The following is a 23,398-nucleotide window of genomic DNA, read 5'->3' as shown; positions in this document are numbered from 1 at the left end:
AAGCAGTCATCGTTCCTGTGTTTGGAAGGGCTACTGCTTGGAAAACCTTCTTCATAGCTGTAGTTTCTTTAATCTTTTTATTATCTCCAGAGGTCAAGTTGCAGGAATTAAAGTCTCATGTCTGGATTCTGTTCAGGTTAACAGTAGTTCGCCTTTTTTACAACAGTTTGGTGCAATGAGCATTCACATTTGGCTTCTTGTTGCTTTCTATTGCTTACTGAGATTGAGAATGAAGAGACCAGAGACCTCGAGAGCATGTCAGGAATTTCCAAGTGGTGTAGTCAGAAGTTCCCAGGATGAGTATTTTGAGTAAAACGACTGGTTTTGTGCCAGGTAACCTCTTTGGATTTCTTCTTTAGATGAGGAGACAAGAAGCTTTCAGTGTGAAGACCAATCTCAGCATCTTAATTGTGGGCATAATACGTATTTTCTTTTGGTGGTGCCTGGCTGAGCTGATGATTCACCTCATGTATATCCATGCTCTCTACAGTAGTGCTCTGCCTTTGGAGTCTGCATCTTACTGGGCCTTGGGTGAGTATAGAAACAATAGTAGAAATCTTTCTTCTTCCCCTGCTTCAAGAACCCCAGTCTGCATCTCTTTTCTGTCCATTTGTAGGTACTTAAATGTAGCACATTATAGCCAGTCACTGTCAGAAGGGTGGTCTACAGACTCTTAATATAACATGTAGATTCTCCATAAGCTTAATTGAACTTATTGAGCTGCTTCCTAAATTAAAAAATGTGTACTTTTCCCAGTTTAGAGTATCTCTCTAAACTTTGGTCTAGAGTGATTCTCCCCCACAAGTCATAGAAGTGAGCACTTACAAGGAATTTATTTAGTGTGGGGATGGATATTTTTATCTCCTTGTGATTGATGTTTCTAGTTTGCATTCATATTGAAAAGTAAAAGGACAAAACTTGTGAAAATAGTAGAGGGAAGGACAGTGCCTCTCAGTTCTGTTTTCCTGCTTGGCTTCTCTTACTTCTACCCTGTCTGCAGCTCCCTGGCATTTCACTAAAATGCCAACTGTGAGGAAAGAGAGTGCTGACAAATGCAGCATAAATCAACAAAAGCTTTAGGTGATGGTGTGTGAGCAACTGGCATATGTGGTTGATTTGGGTTCCTGCCTGGACTTCTCACCTGTATCACCAGGTAGGAAGGTAAAAAGCAAAGAAACCACAGACCTTCAAAGTAGGTTCTGAAAAAGCCTTGGTGATTCCCGACTTGCGGGAGGTGTCTCTTACAAGATGCACACTCTTGTGCTGAAGCTGAAGCTCACCTGTGTCACCACAGTGTGTGTGTGTGTTGGAGAACACTCTAGGACTGCATTGGGCTCTGGTCAGCAGAGGGCAATGTCTGCACTCTCTGTGTACTCCTGCGTGCATGCATACACACTTGAAACATGTTTTAGTGTAGAATTTTTATATTTAAAAAGGGGCAGGGGCAGATGTAGAGCAAGAAAGGGAGAGGTTTGCCTCAGTGGTTGTTGTTTGTTCTACTCCTCACTCAGTCACTGTTTAGAAGGGGGGTTTTGAGTTTCCATTTTCTGTTCTAAATGTCAATTCATTGATGAGTTAAATCTGTTAGCTCCTACTGCTTTTTTGTGTGTTACAAAAAGCTGGCCACTTGATAGTGCAGGGAAGGTTCCAGAATTAGGGATGAAATGTTCCAGCTGTGTTGCTACTGGTGGATTCCTCCCTCCCTTCAAGACTAATAGTGTTGATTTTATAGGGTGAGGTGAGAGTTACTTTATGGGCAGCTGCTAAGTTGTCTGTGTATTTATTTGATGAAATAGTGTGTGTTATCCTAAGAATTAAAATGCATTTTGAACAGAGGGTTAGAAAAGGTGAAAATACTTCAAAGCAGCAGGAGATGAAAGCATTGTTAGAGCAAGTTTGGACTGTAAAGATGCCTGATTTCAAATTAAGTTATTGTATTTTAACAAGCTGCCTATGGAGACCCTGCCTTTAGGAGAGGTGTACTCAAAATGTAACCCTACTCTCACTGAACTTTGTTTTTGTAGTAATGTAGGCAGGTGTTTAAAATATAGTACAAATGAGATTTTGAGCTACAAGTTGGTCACTTAATGTTTTCTCCACAGGTTTTATGACAATGATTATACAGGTTACCCAAGACTCAAGTCAGTGACAGGCCACTGTTGTGAGTTGCTTTAGGGAACTACCAATATATGAGTATGGGTACTGATAATAATTTATTGTCAAGTCTTGCTGGACCCTTGTGGATCTTACCACACTTCTACACCAGTTCCTGTACAGAGCCAAACACTCCCCTCTGTTACTTTGCATGCTGTGTTATTAGAGCTAATTTCATCAGATAACTGAGCCTTAAGACCAAGGAAGCAGCTTGCTGTTGACTCAGGAGGATTATCCATGTAAGCCTTTCTGCACTGATGGGGTTTGTTCATTTTGGGTTTCCTGTTTGACTACAGCAGCTTCAAAACAGTGTAGAACATGTACTTACTCTGTGATTCCTGGCTGCCCTGATAGCCTGGTAAACTTAAGGGAAAGGCTGTGAGGCTGTTCTGCAGTCACCTCTAATTAGGGAGCTTATATCTGCTACTGCATTTTTTTTCTGGGATAACTTTGAACAATGGGCACTAAATGCCAGCAGTGCAGGCAAGACAACGTTCCTGGGAGATTTTGCTCTCAGCACTTAAGGGCAATGTCAGTCTACTCCTCATGGCTGAGAAGCTACAGTGTGATCTGCATCACTGTAAGGTGAGACAACAAAGAAATAAAAATGTACCCCAAAACTAAACTCTGAGTTACAATACTTGTTGAAAAATGCTAGTGTATAACAGTGCCATTTATAGCCATGTAAAGCAGAAATGCTAAAGTGACCTAAACTAACATTGCTAAGGGCACACAGGTATAAAATAAAAAAAAAATAGTACCAGCCAATTATTAGGTCCCACATCCAGAACAGAATGAGGAATATGGTGGGGCTGTATCCAACTCTATGCCTGTTTGCTATGTATGTATGGCCCTTCAGTTTGTGGAAGGGATGTTAATGTCTGAACACAGAATTAATTTAAAGATGTCAGCTGTGCAATTGCAGAACTGTTATTTATTGGTCCCAGGGAGCCATTGTTTGGAGAATGTGAGCATTTTCCAGAATTCACAAATCATTGTGTCTCTGTTCACAAATGTTTGTGTCTGTGGATAGTTAGCTATTGACATACTGGGCAATATCAGGGCATTTGTGCTCTTTTAATGATGACTATCAAATGCAGTGTTTATAGCAATTCCATGGTTTTGTGCTAGTGCTGCATCTCGTTCTGGTAGCATCAGTCAGATTGGCTGAAAGAACTGGGTGCTTTCAGAATTAATGACACAGCAGGAAGACCCATATTCCATGTTAATGGAAGCCATGATAGTTTATTCTTCTCAGTTTTAACATTAATTGGGAGTAATTTTCTGCCTTTACATTTTACACTGTAAAAATGTAGATTTGCAGGCACCAAGAATAAAACCCACTATGAATTCCAGTATCCTGATGAATTGCAGCATACCAGAAAAATAGCCAGATCAGTGGTTCATCTGTTCTACAGAGTAATTGTGGATATAGTATGTAATGAAGCAAGAGAAAAGAAATGAGTAGAAGACAGGTAGACTGGTGGTCCTTTTCAATGTCTGTTTTTCAAGCTTCTGCAGCTGAATGATAAATTCACTTGCAAGTGGTAGTGGGGAGCTTAATAGCATTGGTTGAAAGAGCTCAAATTGAAACTAGTGGGTTTTTTTTTTTTCTTTGCTATGACAATGTAGACTATCAGTGGTAAAATTCACTCTGCTGAGGTACATTCTGTTGTATAGAAACTGAAATGTTTGTTGCTAGGTCATTTGTGTGTTAAATCTGATACTGAAAATGCAGATGTTGGAAGAAGCACTGCCTGTATTTCTCTGATGAGGATTCATATTTATCCTGGTGATTCAGTACCTATCTATCTATCTCTGCTCATCTGAGCAGAATTTCATGTCCATCTGGCAAGGTACAGAGAATGATGAAAGACAAAAGTGTGCATGAAAATATGTTGGATATAATTGTTGCACTGGATTAATCTAGATCTTAATAGATCCTGTAGTTGTGAAAATGCATTTACTAGGAATCTGTGCTTTGTCAGAGGCGTGTGATGTATAGATATACATCTGAGATGTACACACATGATAGAATGTTGTGATTTCTTTGAGTTAATGTATAGTTCCTAACCACGTGCAGTCCTGTTCTAGTGAAGCATGTACAAGGTAGTGTCAATTAGCTATCATTGTTTTAATTATTAACTAGGCTGTACTCCTTCAAAAGGGTATTTTCATATGAGTGGCATGTAAGTCAGTCTAGAATATGATCTATTCAAAGGTGGAGCCACGTGGTTTAATCTGTACTTGCTGATCCCATGTTTTAATTTGTTAGAAGAAAAGCTTTGTATGTTCTTTGACGGTGAGACCTACAGAGTGGCCTGTGTAAATTGAATGTAGGGTGCTGATTTTGCTGTGTTTGTAGTTTTTTCTGATGAACCCACAGATAGGAAACAGATTTCTGAGCTCATTTTCAGAAGCGCACAGTGTTTTGCTGTTGAAATCAGGGTATCTGTTCCTCTAAGAAGTAATGAAATACTAAGAGGAGTCTGAGATTTTTCCATCCTGGAAGATAATGACAAGGAGAAATTCATGAAATATTTGGCATCTTGACACCTGTTTTGAAAGCTGGAAATATAAGCACAAATCAGAAAACTTAGATTTTTTTTTTTTCTTAAATATTAAGTTATTCCCTGTAGAAAGAAGTGTTCATGTGTGTAATTTTTCTTTTTCTAGCCTTTCCTGTAGGCTAAACTTCAAGATTGTATTGGCAATTAACCTACTTCTAGGACTACTTTTCTTTTTACTCATGCATGTTGTGACTTAATCCCAGCTAGAAAGTGAACGCCACACAGCTGCCCACTCATTTTCTTTTCTTGGACAGGTGGGAAGAGAATTGGAAGACTAAAACTGAGAATCTATGGACTGAGATAAAGACAGTTTAATAGGTAAAGAAAAAGCTGCATGCACAAGCAAAGCAAAACAAGGAATTAATGCTCCACTTCTCTGGGCAGGCAGGTGTTGGGTCTGCCTCAGGAAAGCTGGGCTCCTTCATGTACAATGCTTACTTAGGAAGACAAATGCTGTTACTCTGAACATTCCCCCTTTCTTATTCCCCCAGCTTTTTATGCTAAGCATGAGCATATGGTTTGGATGCCCTTTGGGTCATTTGGGGTCAGCTGTCCTGGCTGTGTCTCCTCTGAGCTCCTCATGCAGCTTTCTCAGCCTTCTCACTGGTGAGGGGTGAGGAGCAGAAAAGACCTTGCCTCTCTAAACCCTGTAGTAATGAAAACATCTCTGTGCTTTCATCAACACTGTTCTCAGCATGACTCCAAAATACAGCCCCACACTGGCCACTGAGAAGAAAATTAACTCTGTCCCAGTAAATGTGCAATGTGATAACTTTGTTTATTTAGAGAACCTTTTCCTGCAAGTATTTGCTATTGAACATAATGCTTACCGTAGACGTTTTCATATAATGGTTTGGGTTGGAAGGGACCTTAAAGATCATCTAATTCCAACCTCTTTGCCGTGGGCTTTCCTTCCACTAGGCCAAGTTTCTCCAAGTCCTTGGGGTATTCATGGTAGGTGTCTTTAAAACGTATGTGCTTGAAAAGCTCTCTGGTTTACTTTAATTTGGAAGACCAGTCTATGCCTTGTCCGAGAGTCCCTTGACAGCTCTGTTACTCTGTTTAGTCTTGTTTAATTAATTTCACTTTGGGACCTTTATGTCTATTCAGCTTTCTCTAGAAATTAGCACTTAGTCTCCAGGACAAACACTGTGGTATGTTCCTGTCACTGCTCCTTCCACAGAAGGATGTTTGTTTCTTTTTGTGTGCTGCTGGAAGGCTGGGGTATTTTGAACTTGATGATAGGGGTCCAAATTCTGAACTGTTTTAAATGTCTGCTTCCTATTAGACTTCAGCCATGTGTCAGTAACCCTTTTGAAGTGTGACTGCATATTTATCTCTGTTTTCTGGTGGAACCAAACATCTACAATCACTAATGCCGTAGGGTCAATGTAGCTGCAAAAAGGGTGAAGTTGTGACGCTGTGCTCATAATAAAATTGCCTTCTGAGTTACAGTTCACCGTGACTTTTGGTGTTGGCTTAAGGACAGAATAATGCCAAATGTGATTTGTAATACCTGGATGCAAACATTTTGTTGCTTGCCTATGAAAATATTCTATTTGTGAAAAAATGCCAGTCAGAATTTTGAGAACATGTTGACTAGAATTAAGTTGTGTGAATATCCTAATTTGTCACAATCTTTGTTCCAAACTCTATAAAACTTAGGAAATGCAGTATTGCAGTAAAATAAAAGTTTAGGAAAATATTTGAAGGTCTGTAAATATATTTTTAAAGCATAGGAAAGCTTAGAATTTTTTAAGGATCAGAAGATGATAAATTGAAAATACCAACATCTATAAAAGTAAATTGCTTTAGTCTGGGACTTCAAGCAGCTTGACTGTTGAAATGGATGGGATTAAGATTGAGTACTTTAACTTGATATTTCATCCCTAACACATTCTGTTAAAAAAAATAATCTCGACTTTGAATCCTTTGAATTAATTTATTCTGGGGAAAAGATAGAATCTTTGCAGTACTTTTCCCTCTTAGATGTGTTATAACATACATTTGATGTGGCTTATTCCCAATTTTAAAAAATGCTCGTGTGTGGAGGAATTATTATATCAAACATTAGAGAGGAAATTACTCGATATTGTTAATGAACTTGATTGTTGATTTCATGCTTCTAAATTAGGTGAAGCAGTGTGCTTCTGGCTGCTTTGTGCTAGAATGGAGCAAGTGCAAAGCAGCTGGGATGTCTCAGGTATGCAAGAAGGTTTAAAGTCTGTGCCTGTTGCCAGTGTGGCCCAGCTACTGTGTGGCTGTGAATCTTGCTCTTACTGTGTGGCCAGAACTCTCCTACTCCTGGCATGAGTTAAGGCCAATGAGAACTTGATCTGTGTATTTTAATAGGGACCTTTATGTTGCTGTTTTTGTGAGTCTTAGAATTGCCACTCACAGAGCAGCTCCTTTGTGCCAGGTGTGCCTGTGATGTGATATCTGTGTTTAAGATGCAGGTGCTACTGAGCTGCCTGTTTGTTACAGTAATGACAACCTTGATGTGTTACTGGAGATGGTGAAAATGCCTTTTTTCCACAACCTGCATATTATGACTGTTCATCTGTGAACGCAATCTTTCATCATTATATTAAAAATCGAATATATTGATTTTTTGGGTCTCAGAGTGGAAGCCTGTTTCTAAATACCTTTCCATCAAGCACAGCCAAAGGATTTTGAATTTTACTACTGCACAGACAGCTGTGATCTTCATAATTGGTTTGTGTGGGTGTCAGTGTTCAGCTCTCCAATGAAATTTGTCAGAAAAGAAACAAGATGCTGAATGAGAAGGGAATTAAAGCAGAAATTTGGCTGTACAGATGATTTAGCAGTATCTAATGTGGAGCTAATTGGCTACTATCCAAATTGTGCTTCTGATTGTTTGTTTTCCTCTGGGGAAAAATGTTATTGAATACTTGATGCCTGCTTCCCTGAAGTAAAATAACATAAGCTTCGTGTCTCAGTATTTTGTTTTAATATCGATTTTTATCTTGTATGGCACAACTGTTTCTTATCGTGTGCATGGATTATGATATCAGAACTAAATATTTTCTGGGTACTCGATCTGACAGGGCATGGAATGTTTGTGGGGATGTCAGGATAATGTACAGCTATAACCACTGTTTGTGGCTGTTCTGGAGCAATAAGTGTAGTGTGATTGGTTGGGATTTTTTTTGCAAAGATAAATTTACTGTCCCTGTGGTAAATGTTCATTGCTTTTATTGGTATATTCTGATTTTTAGCTCAACATAAGTCAGTTGTTTCTTTTTCATGGCAGTCAACAGCCACAGTCCAGAGATTTTTGAAAGTGGAACTACAGATGTTTATTTGTGCCTTCATGCTGGAAGGATGGTAGCATTTTGTATGTGTGCCTAATGTCATAAATGCATGGGCTTTTGTGTGCTGTGTCTCTTGTAGAGAGACAAATGTTGTATATCCCATCAAGCAAAGGCGCTTGCCTTAGTTCTTGGAAAAATTACTGTTTGGAGGTAATCAGTATTAACAGGTTTTTAAAATGTTTCAGGACTTGTTTAAGGTATGTTTTGCTGTTTTTCTTTTAGGTGGCCTGGCTTTAGCTCAAGTACTTTTCTTTTATGTGAAATACCTGATTCTGTATGGTGTTCCTGGCCTCCTCCTTCAAATGGATGGACTCAAACCTCCAGCTCTGCCCTGCTGTGTGAGCCTGATGCACAGTTTCACTAAAATGTGGAGGTTAGTCGTCGTTTTTCAGGCGGTTTATTACTGATACATGGCAGTCACTGAGAGCATGCACGTGTGTTTGTGCTCACATACATGTTTGCTTTCCTGTCCTTGTGCTTTTTCTCTCATCCCCATTATTCATCTTTAGTGCTTTTTAAATGGATTTCAACTTGATGGTTACTTTTTTTCACACTGTGGAGGGATAAGGGCAAGTACCCATTTCAGCATTTTCTTCATTTAAATTACTAGAGTTAGACTCGGCCTACTTAGTTTATGTAGCAATTATTTTTTCCAGTTATCTATTAAATTATTTTTTCTTTTTCAGTCTGGGTCTAAACCCCATATTTTCAACTTGAAATTCTTCCAGAGATTGAAAGTAAATGCTTGATTAATCACATGACAAAAACTGCAGTTATATTTTAACATGTAGAGTCATGTGTAGAGGAAGTCTTGAACATGTTAAAAATACTATGAAAATGGTAGTTGTTTATGAAGTATGATGAAATTCTGGATCTGCTTTGCCTTTAAGGGAGTTTCAGCACAATATTTCTTCAAAAAACTATGAATTTGGTATCTTATGTTTGCTTTAAATCAGTGTTCACAGAAATATTTGCACCGAAAACTGTCTCCCAGATGAAATCTGTTTAATGTTTACCTTCTGTGTAAGAGTGGATTCACTTGACTTCTCTCCTCCTTTGTTTTCCTCTGCACTATCCAATATTCCTTCAGGCTGTAGGATTCTGTGCCCCAGACTTCTAAAAAAATTCCCCTAATGATTCAGACTTGTCAGTCTTTTAATGCAGAGGCTTCTCTCCTGTTGTGTTAGTGCAGAGCCTGTCAGAGCAGTGTTCACTCCATCTTGTCTCTGAATGCTTTGCAATATGAATAAAGCTTTTAATTTTGGTCATAAAAACAGTGGGCCTGCTGTTATCAGAGTTTTATTGGATGAGATTTTAATTTTGTTTTCAGCTTGAAGCTAGTTGTAACAAGAAGGCTTTATAGTTTATAATAGTTGGCAAGTGTAGATCTGAAGTATTCAAAGAAATATGCAGCATGAAAAGAGTCCAGAAAAGAGATGAATTATTAAAAATTATTTCAGCTACTAACAACTGCTTTGGTTTAAATGCTCTTTCGGTGTTTGCACTGAACTTATGACCTGCAGAGTTAGTATAGAAATCTGTCATTTTTACCAGGCACTCTCATGAGAACGGCATCTCTTGGCCTGCTGGCCCTTGTAGGCAGAGTTGCAAACAGCAGCAATTTTCCCCTTTGTTGGTTCTTATTCCAGGGAATCTGTGTATTACACTGGAGGTGCCAAATGAAAGTGAATTTCAGCACAAATCCTAATGACACTGCTGTGCCAGGTAGTTGTAACAGGTCATGAAAAGGTGCTCTGCACCTGCAAATGTGTGGGGTGAAACAATTCAGCATTCATAACTCTTGTACAAAACCCGAAACTAATATCTAAGTAGGAAACTTTTCTTTATAGAAGGAAAAACTGTCAGGTCCTGATATTTATATTTTGCCCAATTATTTAATTTATATCAAGCATTCATTGCCGGATGTAATAAAATTATTTCACAGATTGAATTTGTTTACTTTGCTGAAAAAAGTCAGTTAATATATTAATACATGATTTCTTGCTCTCAAAGCTCTTTAGTAGTAGATTTTTCTGTAGCTACTGTGTTATGGGTCATTCTCAATTATCTAAATAGCTTTGTGAATGCTCTGAATTACGATGTCCTTACACCTTTACAATTAAACTCTTCAAACAGTCTACCCAGAGGCTTTGCAGTGTAATGTGGTGCATTGGTATGTTGTATAAGAATATTGTGTTAGAAGTAGGAATAGCCTTTGTTTCTGAACTGTGACTGAACAAGACAGAAAGTTTACAAATTATGGGTTTAGCATAAAACAAGTGAAAAAAAGAGGAAAGTACAGTAATTTCACGATTATAAACCGCACTGAGTACAAACCGCACTTCTGGGTTTCAGCAACTTTTTGTTCTTTGTCCATATATAAGCCGCACCTGATTACAAGCTGCACTTTGGGTTCGGACCAAAATTTTAGTCAAAATGGTGCGGCTTATAATCGTGAAATTACTGTAAATGGCTCGTGTTGTGAGGGCTTATTAACCATGACAGTGTTTCCCTAAAGCTCTAAATGCACATTTTGATAGTTTGTGAATACAAGGATTTAACAGGAGTATTCCTGACAACTTTTATCAGAGTGTGTCTAATTTAAATATTAATGATGCCATGTCTAGTTTTAGGCTGGTAGAGTGAGATTTGTACCAGACTATTTTCATTAAATGGTAGTCTGGTAAATCTTATTAAAGACTTCTTTGGGCTAGGTTGGGAAATGGAGTGGATTGGAATGATCCACATGACTTGGGGTTACTCCACTCTTACCTGCTGTCTGGCATCAGGGACACTGCTCAGAAAAAAGTGCTTGTGTATGCTTGGCTTACTCTTCCCCTTCTTGCTGGTATCCACTAGAGAATACTGTCAGAAACATGCTGGCTGCACTTTCCAAGGCCCAGCATTACTATTCTTGTCTCAAAGCTTTTAGCAGTGCACATTTTGCAGGAGAGAAGGTAAAGCTTTTAGCAGTGCACAGTTTGAAGGAGGGAAGGTAGCCTGGAGAGAAAGACACCATGAATGTCACAAGGTAAGGAAAGCAAATATGCTGCTAAGGAACCTTACACCACCACCTGGTGTCCTTTGAGCATAACAACAAAGCTTTGGATCTGATCTCTCCAGAGCAGTGTCACTTCTAGTCAGTGCATGCTGGCATAATTCACTTTGATACAGCACGTGGAAGAGCTTTCGGTTAGGAAGGTAAGAAAGGAACCACAGTGTGTCTAAAGTTGTCTAATGTTTCTGTAGAGCGGAAAAGCAAAGCAGGTGTTAAAAAACCAAATCAAGTAGTGTGCCTCTCTATTTATGGTACTAAACAATAAACAAAATTGTGTCCATTCAAACCAAAAAATAAAAGACTTTAATTTAAAAAGTTACCAAGTCTACAATAGGTTCTCCTTAATTCATATTTAATCAGGACAATTGCTAGAGTCAAAAAATTATCAATCTTATTTGCTGTCTCAAGATAAATACAGGTGTTGAATGTATTACTCTGGATTAATTTTATTGGGATATCATTAACTTGCTAAATATGCAGCTGCATAATTAATAAATGCATGATAAATGCACTGCTATTCAAAAGCTTTATTATAGCTGTGAAAAGGAGTCTCTGAGCTCCTGATTTCCAGAGAGGACAGCAGTTCAGTGGCACGCAATCTCGGTTTTTAATGTCTACTTTACCTTAAGCCATGATGAATTAAAATGTAGTTTTAGTTACCTAGATTAAAAGCAAGCTAATGAATTGTGGGAGAGAATCAATGTTGTTGGAAACTTGTGCTTTTAAGGAATTAGTCAAGGCTGATGCTTGCCATACAACTTCTCAGGTTGGGGAGGATGAATTGTGTATTGCAACTAGAAGAAGTTGTGCTACTGCTGAAACTTGCAAATTAAAACTTCAATATGGAAAAATATCATAGTGGAGGAGTAATGGTTTGGAAACTACAAAAACAAAAGATAGTACATAACTAAATCCTGTATCAGTTTTGACATACTGGTAAATTATCTTGGCAAAGTATTCCACAGAGGAACTTGTCAGTTTGTAAATTAGGACAACAGTTAGCTCAGCTGCTGTTCATGGAAAAATAATCATGCTTTCATTTTTATTTTTTTTAACACTGTTATAGAGTGTGACAAAAATGTTGAACACATTAGTTAGATATGTTTTGCCATGCTGTGGAAACAGCATGACATAAACCGCCCAGTTATTTCTGGTTATAGACTGATTTGAAATGTGCAGAAGCACAACACCTTGTTGATGTTTGGAGGGCTGGAGCACCTCACCTATGCAGATGGTTTGAGACAGTTGGGTTCAACCAGGAGAAGTGAAGGCTCCAGTGAAATCTCATTGCAACCTTCCAGTACCTAAAGGGGGCTTATAAAAATAGAGGGAGAGAGACCTTTTCATGCAGGCAGATAATGATAGACAAGGGGAAATGGTTTTAAACTGAAAGAGGAGGGGTTTAGATTAGATTCTAAGGAGCAATTCTTTAGTCAGACAGTGGTGGGGCATTGGAATGTGTTGCCCAGAGAAGTTATGGATACCCTGTCCCTGGAAGTGTTCAAGGCCAGGTTGGATGGAGTCCTGATCAACCTGGTCTTGTGAGAGTTGTCCCTACACGTCAGGGGCATTGAAACGAAATTATTTTTAAAGGTCCCTTACAACCCAAACAATTCTGTGATTTTTCTGTGTCCTTCCACCTTGAAATCTTGTCATTCTTAAATATCACAAAATAGTTTGCAGAAGAGTGTGTTGGTGCTGAATTGTGCTAAAACTTGATGCATGTTTAATATACGTTAGTCTCAACGAGGGTTGAGGCTTTTCAAGAAGGCAGGCAGAAGTAGCATATGAAATGTAGATTTCACTGTAAACAGTATTTTATCTAGAATAAAAACAATGAAGTTGAAGAATGCTGCCAGAGGAAAATAAAATGCAGCGATAGATCATTTTCAACTACTATGCTTTAAGTTCTGGATACTACTCTGTATTTAACACCCTGATTCTTGACAGACAAGAGTCTGACAATGCAACCCCTGATTTTCTTGCATGCTTAAGGGGTGGACTAGGTGGGCTGTCTTTTGCATGTACAGACACACACACACTTCTCTATGAACAAGTTAAATTTATATTTTAGTGACATCCAAAAATGGCATCTGGGTTATGAGTTGAAAGAAATTATCTACCATTTAGTTTAGTTTCCTGGCCTCATGACTGCTAAAGATTATTTGCCTGACATGAAAAAAGTGGTCTTTTTGCAAGGTCTCAGTGAATTGTTTCAAATTATGGATTATAGTCTGCTGTGGGTTTATCACATTCTTGGCTGTAATGATGTCATAGAAAATAGATCTGCAGATAACAATGTAAATTTATTTGCATTTGTTTCTTCCTCATCCTGCTACTTTTTGCCTACTTTTATTGTTGATCCTGAAACTTTCCTCCTTCTGGGAATAATTCCATGTGTGTCTATCAAAAAGGATGTTGCCAGGGTTTTTTTCCCTTTGTTTTGGACTTTTCTGGGAAAAGACAGGTCTGACACTCATGTAGTGTTCACAAGAGATCACTGTGACCACATGCAGTAATTCTGGAATGATAAATAGTCTGCAAAAAGTTACCATCTTTTATTTCTGGCTTAAACTCTTGACAGTATTGTTCAATTGTCTATTAGTTTATAGTGAGGACTGAAATAAGTATTTAAGGAAGGCAGATGGACTTCCTGACCTGTAAAGTAATTACTTGAGTGCATTTTCATCGGTGCTTCTGACGATCTCGACCAGTTTGACACGTACTTAGACATGTTCTTTGGGTTTCTGATTTTTAGTAGTGGAATAAATAATCTTGGGAATTAGCTTGTTAGGTATATAAAAGCAAGAAAGATGCTGAAAGGCTTTGTAAAATGCCATTAAGGAATTTTAAATAAGATCAGAAGTGGAGTTTCTGTTCATGCTTGACTTGGAAAGCTTGACTCCTTAAATTCCCCAACAGCCAATGTTTGGCACAAGTTAACACAAACATAATTGTGTGTAACAATAGCAACTATAGCTGTGCTGCAGATCTGTGTAGTCAGGATAACATCCCTGCCTCTGGGCTCAAGGTAATGTGCCTTTGTGTGTTTTGGGGCTTGTAGTCTAACAAATAGTGAAAGGTTCACTCCTTCTGTTTGGGTCTTGTAGTGCTCTTTTGTGGTGGTGTTTCTGGATAGGCTGATGGATGGTCTGAGTTATTGAGATAGCAGATTTTCTCCCAGAATTTCTTCTTCCTATGAGTTTAGTTCTCTGATTCCATGTTGGTAATAATGGCAAATTGCTATTGTGCAACCTGCCATTTGGAGGTAATTGCAGGGCAAAAAGAAAGAATGATAGGTTAAACTTCTTTACATGGCAGGTGTCTTCAGGAGTAAATTTACCAAGCCTTGAAAAATTTGCATGAGGGAAGGAGAGGCAGGCAGTGAAAAGAAACTCCATGTATCCATGGCAGATGGAAGGAGGGATTCAGCATGAATCACCCAAAGCCTGAAGTTTGAATGGCACTTCCAGATCTGTGGCTCACACCTGCTACCCACCCTGCTGTGGAAGGGGTTGCAGCAACTGCTTTCCAAAGCCGTAGGAAGACCTCCTCTGAGGTGCCTGGAGAGAGGGTCTGTCTGGAGGTTAGAGCCAGGGGTACTGGACAAACCTACTTGTACTGTGACCAGAGAATCTAATTTTCAGTGCTATGAATGGCCTACCAGTCAGCTTCAAGGAGAATAATGTATTTTCTAGGTGATTTGTTTTGTATTTGTCCTACGGTTCTAAACAGTTACATTTTTGAAAGCACTCTACTCCACGTTTGTGATGGGAAGTACTGAGCAACTGGAACTGAGACAAGAAAAGGAAGGACATGCTTATGCGTATTTCCCTTTCCTCTAGAGTTTAGGATTGTCTCTTCTGGTATATTTTTATCCTTTGATATTTTCAAAGAAGGAAGTCATCCAGTATGTTTTAGACAGTGTATCAGGTAGAATAAGTGTCTTGTAATTACTTAGCTTCTCACTGCTTTTCGACTTAAAAAATGTTATTGCTGCAGCATTTCTATTGAAAATCAAAAGGCATCTTTTCCTTTCTGTGTTTTAGAGCTGCTGTCTTAAACATGAAAAAATATTTAAAAGGATATTTGAACTAAATACAATTATGCCCGCAGTATTGAAACATGCTACTGCTCATGAGTAAAGGAGAATTTTATTGAAATTTAAGATTGTTGCCAAAGTGTGCAGACTGGATCAGATCCCAAATCAGTAGTAAAAATAACATTCGTAAGACCAGTTGTGTCATGGAAAGCTTGTGTGCCTACAGAAGTAGGTGGTGTGCTTCAAAGCATGTGAAGAATGTTAAGTTTTCATTCTTGAGAAGATTTTTACATGGTCTTTGAGGATGCTGAGTGTGAATCTTGGAAAGTGCTCTTCTTCCTTCTGTTGATATGTGAAGTTGAGTGTAAGGCAAGTATCCCTGTATATCCTTGCCCTCTGCAACTCCTGTGGTATTCTTAAACAGAATGATTTGGTGTTAAATACACAGCCACAGTGTGGAGTGATGGCTGGAGTTTAGAAAAGTTGTCCTTAGGCTGTGGAGTTATAAGCAACCTTTAAATATTGTACCTGCTTGCCAATATCTGAATACTTAAACTTCTTGTCAAAAAATTGGCTATTAATTTCAGAATTAGCGCTTATTTTTAGTAGTGGAATAACTTGTTTTAAAGTTGAAAAATAATTCCTAATTTACTGTATTTTTTACTGTTAACTGCAGTGATGCTTAAAGCTGAATGTTGATCTGTGCTGTTTCCAGCCAAGATATCACCTGAATATATGAACATTCTGGACTGGTTAGCCATTCTCTTTCTCACTGATGGAACAAAAGATTTAACCACTTTTGATGTCAGCTAAATTAGTAAATGCTGCAGTTACCTCCTGTACTGTACAGTTAAATTTGCTAGTTATATTACAGCTTTGAAAGGCTTCTTAAATCTCTTCAATAGAGAAAAAAAGTCTGTTACTGTGGAGTGTAGAAAGAGGTGCAATAATAAGGCACCTTAATCCTTCTTGGGTCTAAATTGCATAATTATTGGGAATTTGTGTAATGAATGCATTTTCACTGTAATTTGAAATTGCTGGGGTTTTTAACAGTCAAGCTAAGCCCCCCCTACTGCTCTTCAGCTGTGAAGCCCATTCTTCACTGTATTTGATATGAGCTCTGCATAGATACAAACTATTACTGCTACTCTCATTTGGCAAGCAACACTCTGCCTGCTCACAACTACTGCAGAAAATGAGTAATGGCTGTTAATAAACTTGTTTGCTCTGTTTGCAGTAAGGATAAAGATCTCTCAGTAATTGGATGATCATGCTGCAGTGCAAGAGTCTTACATGACAAAGACTAAGGGAGAACTTTCCCTATGGGAGCTTGCTGCTAATGGGCATTAGGTTTCATCCACTCTCCATGAGCTACCATAGGCTTTTGAAGAAATGGGGAAGGTATAAAATTAAAGTAATATTTCTTCTGTAGGAGAGATTAACAGAATACAAATGAGACTTCTCTTTTTAAAAAAAGTATTTGCTGAGCTGTATCACCAAGATCCAACGATTGGATATGTGAGAAACAGAATCAATTTGTTATTTTAAAGCCTCCCAAGTAGGCAGACTTGTGTGGAATTTACATAAACACTGGCAATGGCTGATGCCTCCTGAATCTTCTGCTTCTCTTTTTGTCCAGGAGATTACAGGGGTGAAGAGGAGTCACTGCCTAGAATCATTGCAATTTTCCTCAGGCTTTCTGATATAATACAAGTTCTGCACTTAAACTGAAATAAAACAACAAAATGTATTAGGTTGTGAGTTCAATCTGTAGGCTGGAGGCCACTAGCACTGTGAAGTGTTTTTCTGTGGTCCTCAACAGAGCTTTCTCCTTCTGGGTGCCTTACTGTAGGTTATTTTTACTATGCAGGTCCCCAGCCTGAGTTACCAGCTATTAACTGAAACTGTGCAGATGAAGCCTTGAGGTTATTAATAGTTTCTACTTTGAGATGAAAGTATATCTAACAAAATGCACACTGAAGCTGGGCTGTATCCTACATTATACAGACTGTCCAGAGTCAGTCCAGGTATACTTCTGCTTCCCTGGAAGTCAGTGAGGGTTTTGTGCTGATTTTGATGGTGTCAGGATTTCACTGTGGATTTCCACTATTCTCAGGGGTACGGGGAGCCCTAGCTTCTCCCTGTGATGCTATGCAGTAAATACTTCCCAAACAAAATGTTTAGAGCTTTATCTTGAAGTGATCACACATTTGCAGAGGATTCTTTCTATGAAGTAAGGTGAATGTTTGTGCAGTGGCCCTATTGGTGCTGCAAGAGCACTTACAGCACCGAGCAGGAACTATGCTCTGTATGGAAGCATCCAGTACAGGCACAACACAATGGCAGCTTTGGTTATTCTAATAATGGAGGCAACCAAAAGGCAGCTTAGTATGCTGCTGAATCATTCCAGGAAGAAACACAACTGAGATTCAAAGTGTTTTATCTAAGTATGTAGTGTTAAAATTCCAGCATCCTTAAGCAAATGTCAGAGAATGATAAAGATATCTTAATGTATACACAAGTTCTGCTTATTATTGCTGTAACAAGAAATTGTGTGTCAAAGATATGACATGAAAGCAATTGACAGTCTTCGTATTTTCTCTTTCAAATGGCACAGATTTTTATTTTTACTCTTAGGTGCATTTTTACATTGAAATAAAAGCAAACTGCTACTAGTTTACTGCACTGCAGATATTTAAAGTCAAAGCTTGCAAACAAAAGAGTCCATTGAAGCTTGAGATCTAGGCTTAGCAAGTTCTTAAGATCTTGATGCTTACAAGAACATTGAATTCACTTAAACAGAATTTTATCATTGGATTGAGCTATGATTTGGTGTTTTCTTTGTTGTGTGGAAAGATGGAGATGCATAGGGAATGATAGGATTTGCCAAATGGTAGGAATGCCTAAAGAGCTCCATATAGGCATTTGTTCCCAATTTCACTACCATATCAGTGGGCAGACTAAAATCTTTATGTGGGTGGAATTCACCAAATGTCTTGCACAAATTGAAAGGCTGATCTCAAAAATGAGAGCTCCAAAAACATCCTTTTATGTGGCAAAAGAGTACCCAGAAAAATGTTAAAATGTGACTTTAAAGGTTCGGTGTCCAAAAGTCTATTTTATAGTTTAGGTAATAGATAAATCCAAACAGATTGTTGTATTGGACTGGGTTGCAATTTTCTTCAGACATTTCTGTCTTCATTTAAAAAAACTCATGCTGCTACACAATATTCACAGTTTAAGTGATTATTTTCAATTTGCTTACTGTGTTTATCTCTCCTGCAAAATCTTCTGTGACAATTTAATTGTTGTTTTTCTATTTGAAGTTGTGCATCAGCTTTCTAAATATTGTATTCAAGTATGAGTGCAGCTATGTTATTTAGAAGAATTGTGCTGCTTGTCACTAAAGAAACAAGCTTTATCTGAAACCTACACCTTCATAGCAAATTGCAGAAAACTGAATGAATGCAAGCCATGGACAGGCATAAGTGTCTTTTAAAAATATAGATGGCTTCCCCAGATGTTTATTTAATAATGAAGATGATGATGAATCAATTGCTTGAAAAATAGTTATTCTGTTTGGTAGGCTGTATCTCCTCCAGGAAATTTGCTTTAGCAAAATTTTATAGCTCATTGAAACATTAAATAATAGTACTTTAAAAACCTGTGCATAGACTTTAGTCTCTGCTTTCCTGGTAGTAATCTCACTCTTCAGACAAGACTCTAAAAATTGTTTCAGATTCACATTGCACACTTGTAATTATTTGAAATTAGGAGGCATTAATCTTTAAGGCATTGCCTGTTGGGGAGGTTGCCACTGGCAGCATTGGAAAACACATGAGCAGATACAGGAGAACCCAGAAAAGCAGTTCTGGGAAAAAGGAGAATTCTTTTTACAGAGCCTTTTGGCATCCCTGCTGTAAAGGATTGCTCGAGAAAGAGGGACAACAAAGCAACTTGAACTCTGTGTCAGTGAAAGCAGCTGTCATTCAGACTCCTCAGTCTCCAGTGGAAACTCTTCTGGCGTAGGAGAGACTCTTGGTCAGCAGCTCACTGGCTAAGTGCCACATTTACTTGCAAAGACAGCTAATGGAAGTGCTAGTCTTGCAAACTCTTCTGCAATTAAATAGGACAGGCTACTCTGACTCTGAGGATAAGGGAATGAGTTTGTCTTTCTAGTGTCAAGTTCAACCACGTTTTAAAAGAAAGGGCCAAGAACCAAGAATGTTGAAACATTGCAGCATCTACCATGCTGTTTTAAAGAGATGTTGAATACCCAGAATACTGAAACTGCAATAAATAATGCACTTGTTGGATTTCATCACTGCCATAAATGGCAACCAGGCTGATTTTGAAGAGATTTAAGTGTAGTTATATTGTTTGCTCCAGCAAAGTCCTGTCCTGCTTATAGAAATTACACCATTCCTTTCTGCATTCAGAATTGTTTATGTTCAGTGGCAACATGACTGTTTTTAAGGTGTCTGGGATATTTCTGTCTACAAAGCAGTGCAGTCTCTGGGTACATGGTGTCATATTTGCCTGTCTCCATCTACATCACTAATTTTTTTTTTTTAAATTTTACAAATGGCAAACTGTCTACATAGGTCTACTCCCCTGAAGGTAGGGCCCAAAGTAAGAACCAGGCCACTGTCTGATTTTGAGTGCCGATGTATTGACTACTTGCAGTGATTATCTTTCTGAAGCCCATGGTTAGCCAAATACTTCCCAGATTATGCTGCACACTGCATGATTTGCTGTACTTTGTTTTCAGGAATAGTGTGCAGCCCAGCAGTCCTGGGGGGAAACTAAGAGAAAATAAAGCTGTATGGTTTTCTCTTCACCCCATGGCTTAAAAATATGGATGCACAAAATCAAACTGGGCAACTGGTTATTGCAATTGGTTTCAAAAATGTGGCTCTAATAGCTGGCTTAACTTTAAGCTGATTCTTGTAATCTTGGCCATGTGCTCAGTATTTACATTTTTTTAATATAATTGTGAATCCTTGGGAATGAGATCTCACAATCAGACCTTGTGAGATCAGGGTCCTTTACTCATCATACTGAAGTTGTGAACTGTAGTCCCTAATACAGCTATGGAGTAGCAGTTTTCCTCTAGACAATCTGTGGGGTCAAGTCCTTAAATACCATAGCCTGACTTAACTTGGTTGAATGTAAAAGCTGTGTACTAGAGGCTCACAATTCCTCTTTTGAGGAACCAACATTAGACTTAAGTTAAAGGAAGGCACAGGTTTGTGGGAAGTGGGATTATAAACAATCCACTGGATGCTATGTGCTTACAATTTTTAAATTTGTCCTCCATCACCTTTGTTCTGAATGAAAATTTGGAGACAGGTTGTTGCTTAATGCATTTAACTTTCAGAGCAGAAACTGCTTGTCTGAAATAATTTTGAAATCTTTGCCTGCAATCATACATCTTTCTCCTGCAGGTACATTTTCAAAGATTGTGTTTTGGAAAAGGTCTTTGTTGGTTTAGTGTATGTATATTGTTGGTCACCAATCTGTAGTTGATGTACTGAGAAAAGACAAGTTTGATTATGAAGGACTGTATGTGTAATGTTTTGTTGAATTGTATCAAACTAGAGCTTCCATGCTTAAGAAAAGAAAAGCATGAAAATTGTGTAAGAAGTGTGATTCAAAACTGCCCTTGAGAGGAGCAGAATTAGGAATGCTTTTATAAAGAAAATAGCTATCAAATAATCTGTATTTTCTATAATGATTATGAAATTAAGATTAAATATATCTCCCCTTTATTGTTCCTTTGGCTAGTTAAGATTTTGCTTTGTTCTAAGACCATTGCTGTTCTGATAAACTAAATTTTACTTATTTCTCCAAAACTTGAAATACTATATGTCTATTGACATTTGAGCGCTGTAGAGAATTTAACCAGTAAATAATTTTTACTCATATTGCTGAGGATATCCTTTCTCCTGTTATTTTTGATTTTGATGAAAATGTTTGTTTTGAAAAATTGCACTCATTATAGGATTTCTGAAACTTACATAACTGAGGCATTTCTGAAACTTATGTAAATTGCAAGAACTACCAGCTAAATCCTATATTTTTCAGGGGACTTCAGGATTTAACAAGCTGTGTGAAGTTGGTTATAAACTTTGTGGCAATATCAAGTAAATATGGGGGTATTTTATAGGCAGTAGATAATCCAGTCAGTGTGCATCTGGCAGGTCTAATTCTGTGCTGATTGTGTGGGACACTGCCATGCCTGAGGGTGGAGTCCTCTGTTGAAGGGATCACTAGGAAATTTTTAATACAAATACATTTTGATAATTTCTTCTCTTTTTTTCATTTAATGAAGTTGCTTATTTCACCCCAAGCTGCAACCTTAACACTGCTGTACAAACCCTCTTTTACCCCTTTTTAACATTTCCATCAGAGAATGGAGGGATTCATTGCATCTGCTAGATCTGTTTCCATTGCTACTTCTCACTGTATTTTCACTTGACTTAACTGCAGTATGCATTTAAATATGAACAAGAATAGTCAAAAGTGTCTGTGGTAGTGTTTTGTCAAAACCAGCCTCCCATAACGCTTTCTTTCAGTGTCTGTGCTTTGCACAATATTTCTGTTCATTATCCCAGCTGTATGTAGACAATATCCATAGCCTTAAGTAATTTCTCCAATTCGAACTTATTCAGTCTTGATATTCTTGCTTTTGGAACTAACCAGTGATACTGTCTCGAGGTGTCTTAGCTGCACACTCAGACAATGCTGTATAATCTCAAAATTCTGTTGGTCATAGTGTAGTTACATCATAAAGGACTACTTACACTGTTTAGAATTCAGGATCTTGGGTAGACTGCTGAAATATATTAGTACAAAATCAAACTTAGGAATAATGGGCCCTGTCTGTGTATGCTGAATTATCTAGTGAGGCACCTTCTTGTTATTTATTCTAACAAATTGGTTCTGTGCATGTTTGTTTTTAATACTTATTAAAAATATTTCCTTAAATATACCCAATAGCTAAAGCCGCTATGAAATAAACTTACAAAACTTTTCTAATAGCAAGCGTTTAAGATGCATATTTTATAGAAATACATATGCTTTTAAAAAAATGTTTTGGATAGAGTGAAAAAGGAGGGAAAAGGTGGCATGGCATGGTATCTACAGCAAACTGTCTTGTTTCCCTCCCTGTCTGAACCTACTCTACTCAACTTTGTCCACCACAATTTCCTTCAGTTCTGATATCTCTAGTTAGCAGGACCCTTCACTTTCCATGCTTTTGGTAAGCCAAGCCCTTTGGCTTTTGGTATAGTGTCAAAAGTAATGGTATTTTTATGTTCCACTTCCCTGTCCGCAAGAAGCTCAGTGTGCATGTGTCCCATCAGAGACTGTAGCAGATTTGGTGATTGCCATGGTGAACAACTGGGAGAACTTGGAAAGATCAACCTGGCTGAAGATGTGCAAGATGGCTGCTTTGCATACAACTCTCTCCTGAAACTGTGCAAGTTTCTTTTTCCCCCTGTCCCAGCACAAACATTCTGAGTGCTTGGTCCTAGAAAGAAAAGCTTTTCAGAGCTAAAAATACAGACTGTGTCCAGCTCCAATACAGAAAACTGCCTGTAAAACACAGAATATTTTAGTGAAGAGAGGGAGCCAAAATATAGTATGTATCCAGGCAGGAGGAATGCAGAAAGATAACTGGATGTACTTCATGCAGTTTAATTGTACATTAATATACCAATAATATAAAAGATGGAATGATTTCAGGAAAGGGTTGTGAAAAATACAGACTTAATGATGACCAGGTCCATGTTTCTGGCAGGATATTTTTCTGTTGCAAAGCAGCTTTTCAGTGAGAAATTCATTGTTCTCCTCTCTACCCTGCTGAGCAAGTGGACTTTTCTGTTAACTCCTAGAATTTCTGTAGCTTGTTATCTGTCTTATGTTATCAGGATGCCATTAACTATCTGATGATTTCTCTTGCTCTTTCAGTTAGAAAGCAGCACACAGCAAGCAGTACTGTTCAAATAAAACTGTGTTGTACTCAGAGTAACCAATTAGGATTTTTGGAACAGAATGCTCAAGAGCTTAGTATATGCCAAAATGTTTTCTGTGTGTATAAGCCCATTATATTTCTGTGAAATATAAGCCCATTGCAGAGCAAGTCCAGTACTGGTAATAAAACACTTGCATTTTCCACTTGTGCCATTATGAACACAGTTACTCTGGGGGTATATGGATATGGATAGTCCCATAA

General features: G+C 38.1%; 1 protein-coding gene across 3 annotated transcripts in view; it reads left to right on the top strand.

Annotated features, from left to right (window-relative positions):
* Positions 1 to 23,398, top strand: part of HHAT (hedgehog acyltransferase) — a 146,695-nt gene that overhangs the window by 7,071 nt on the left and 116,226 nt on the right. For all 3 annotated transcript variants that reach the window (XM_033055749.1, XM_033055748.1, XM_033055750.1), the window contains 2 exons: positions 360 to 531; positions 8,282 to 8,432. In XM_033055749.1, coding sequence (XP_032911640.1) covers positions 360 to 531; positions 8,282 to 8,432 — 323 coding nt within the window. The remainder of the gene's footprint in view (positions 1 to 359; positions 532 to 8,281; positions 8,433 to 23,398) is intronic.

This window comes from Catharus ustulatus, chromosome 3, assembly GCF_009819885.2.
Source record: "Catharus ustulatus isolate bCatUst1 chromosome 3, bCatUst1.pri.v2, whole genome shotgun sequence".
In the NCBI taxonomy this organism is placed as follows: domain Eukaryota; kingdom Metazoa; phylum Chordata; class Aves; order Passeriformes; family Turdidae; genus Catharus; species Catharus ustulatus.
Note: the sequence above shows the minus strand (reverse complement) of the source record. Positions and strands in the feature narration are given on the sequence as shown.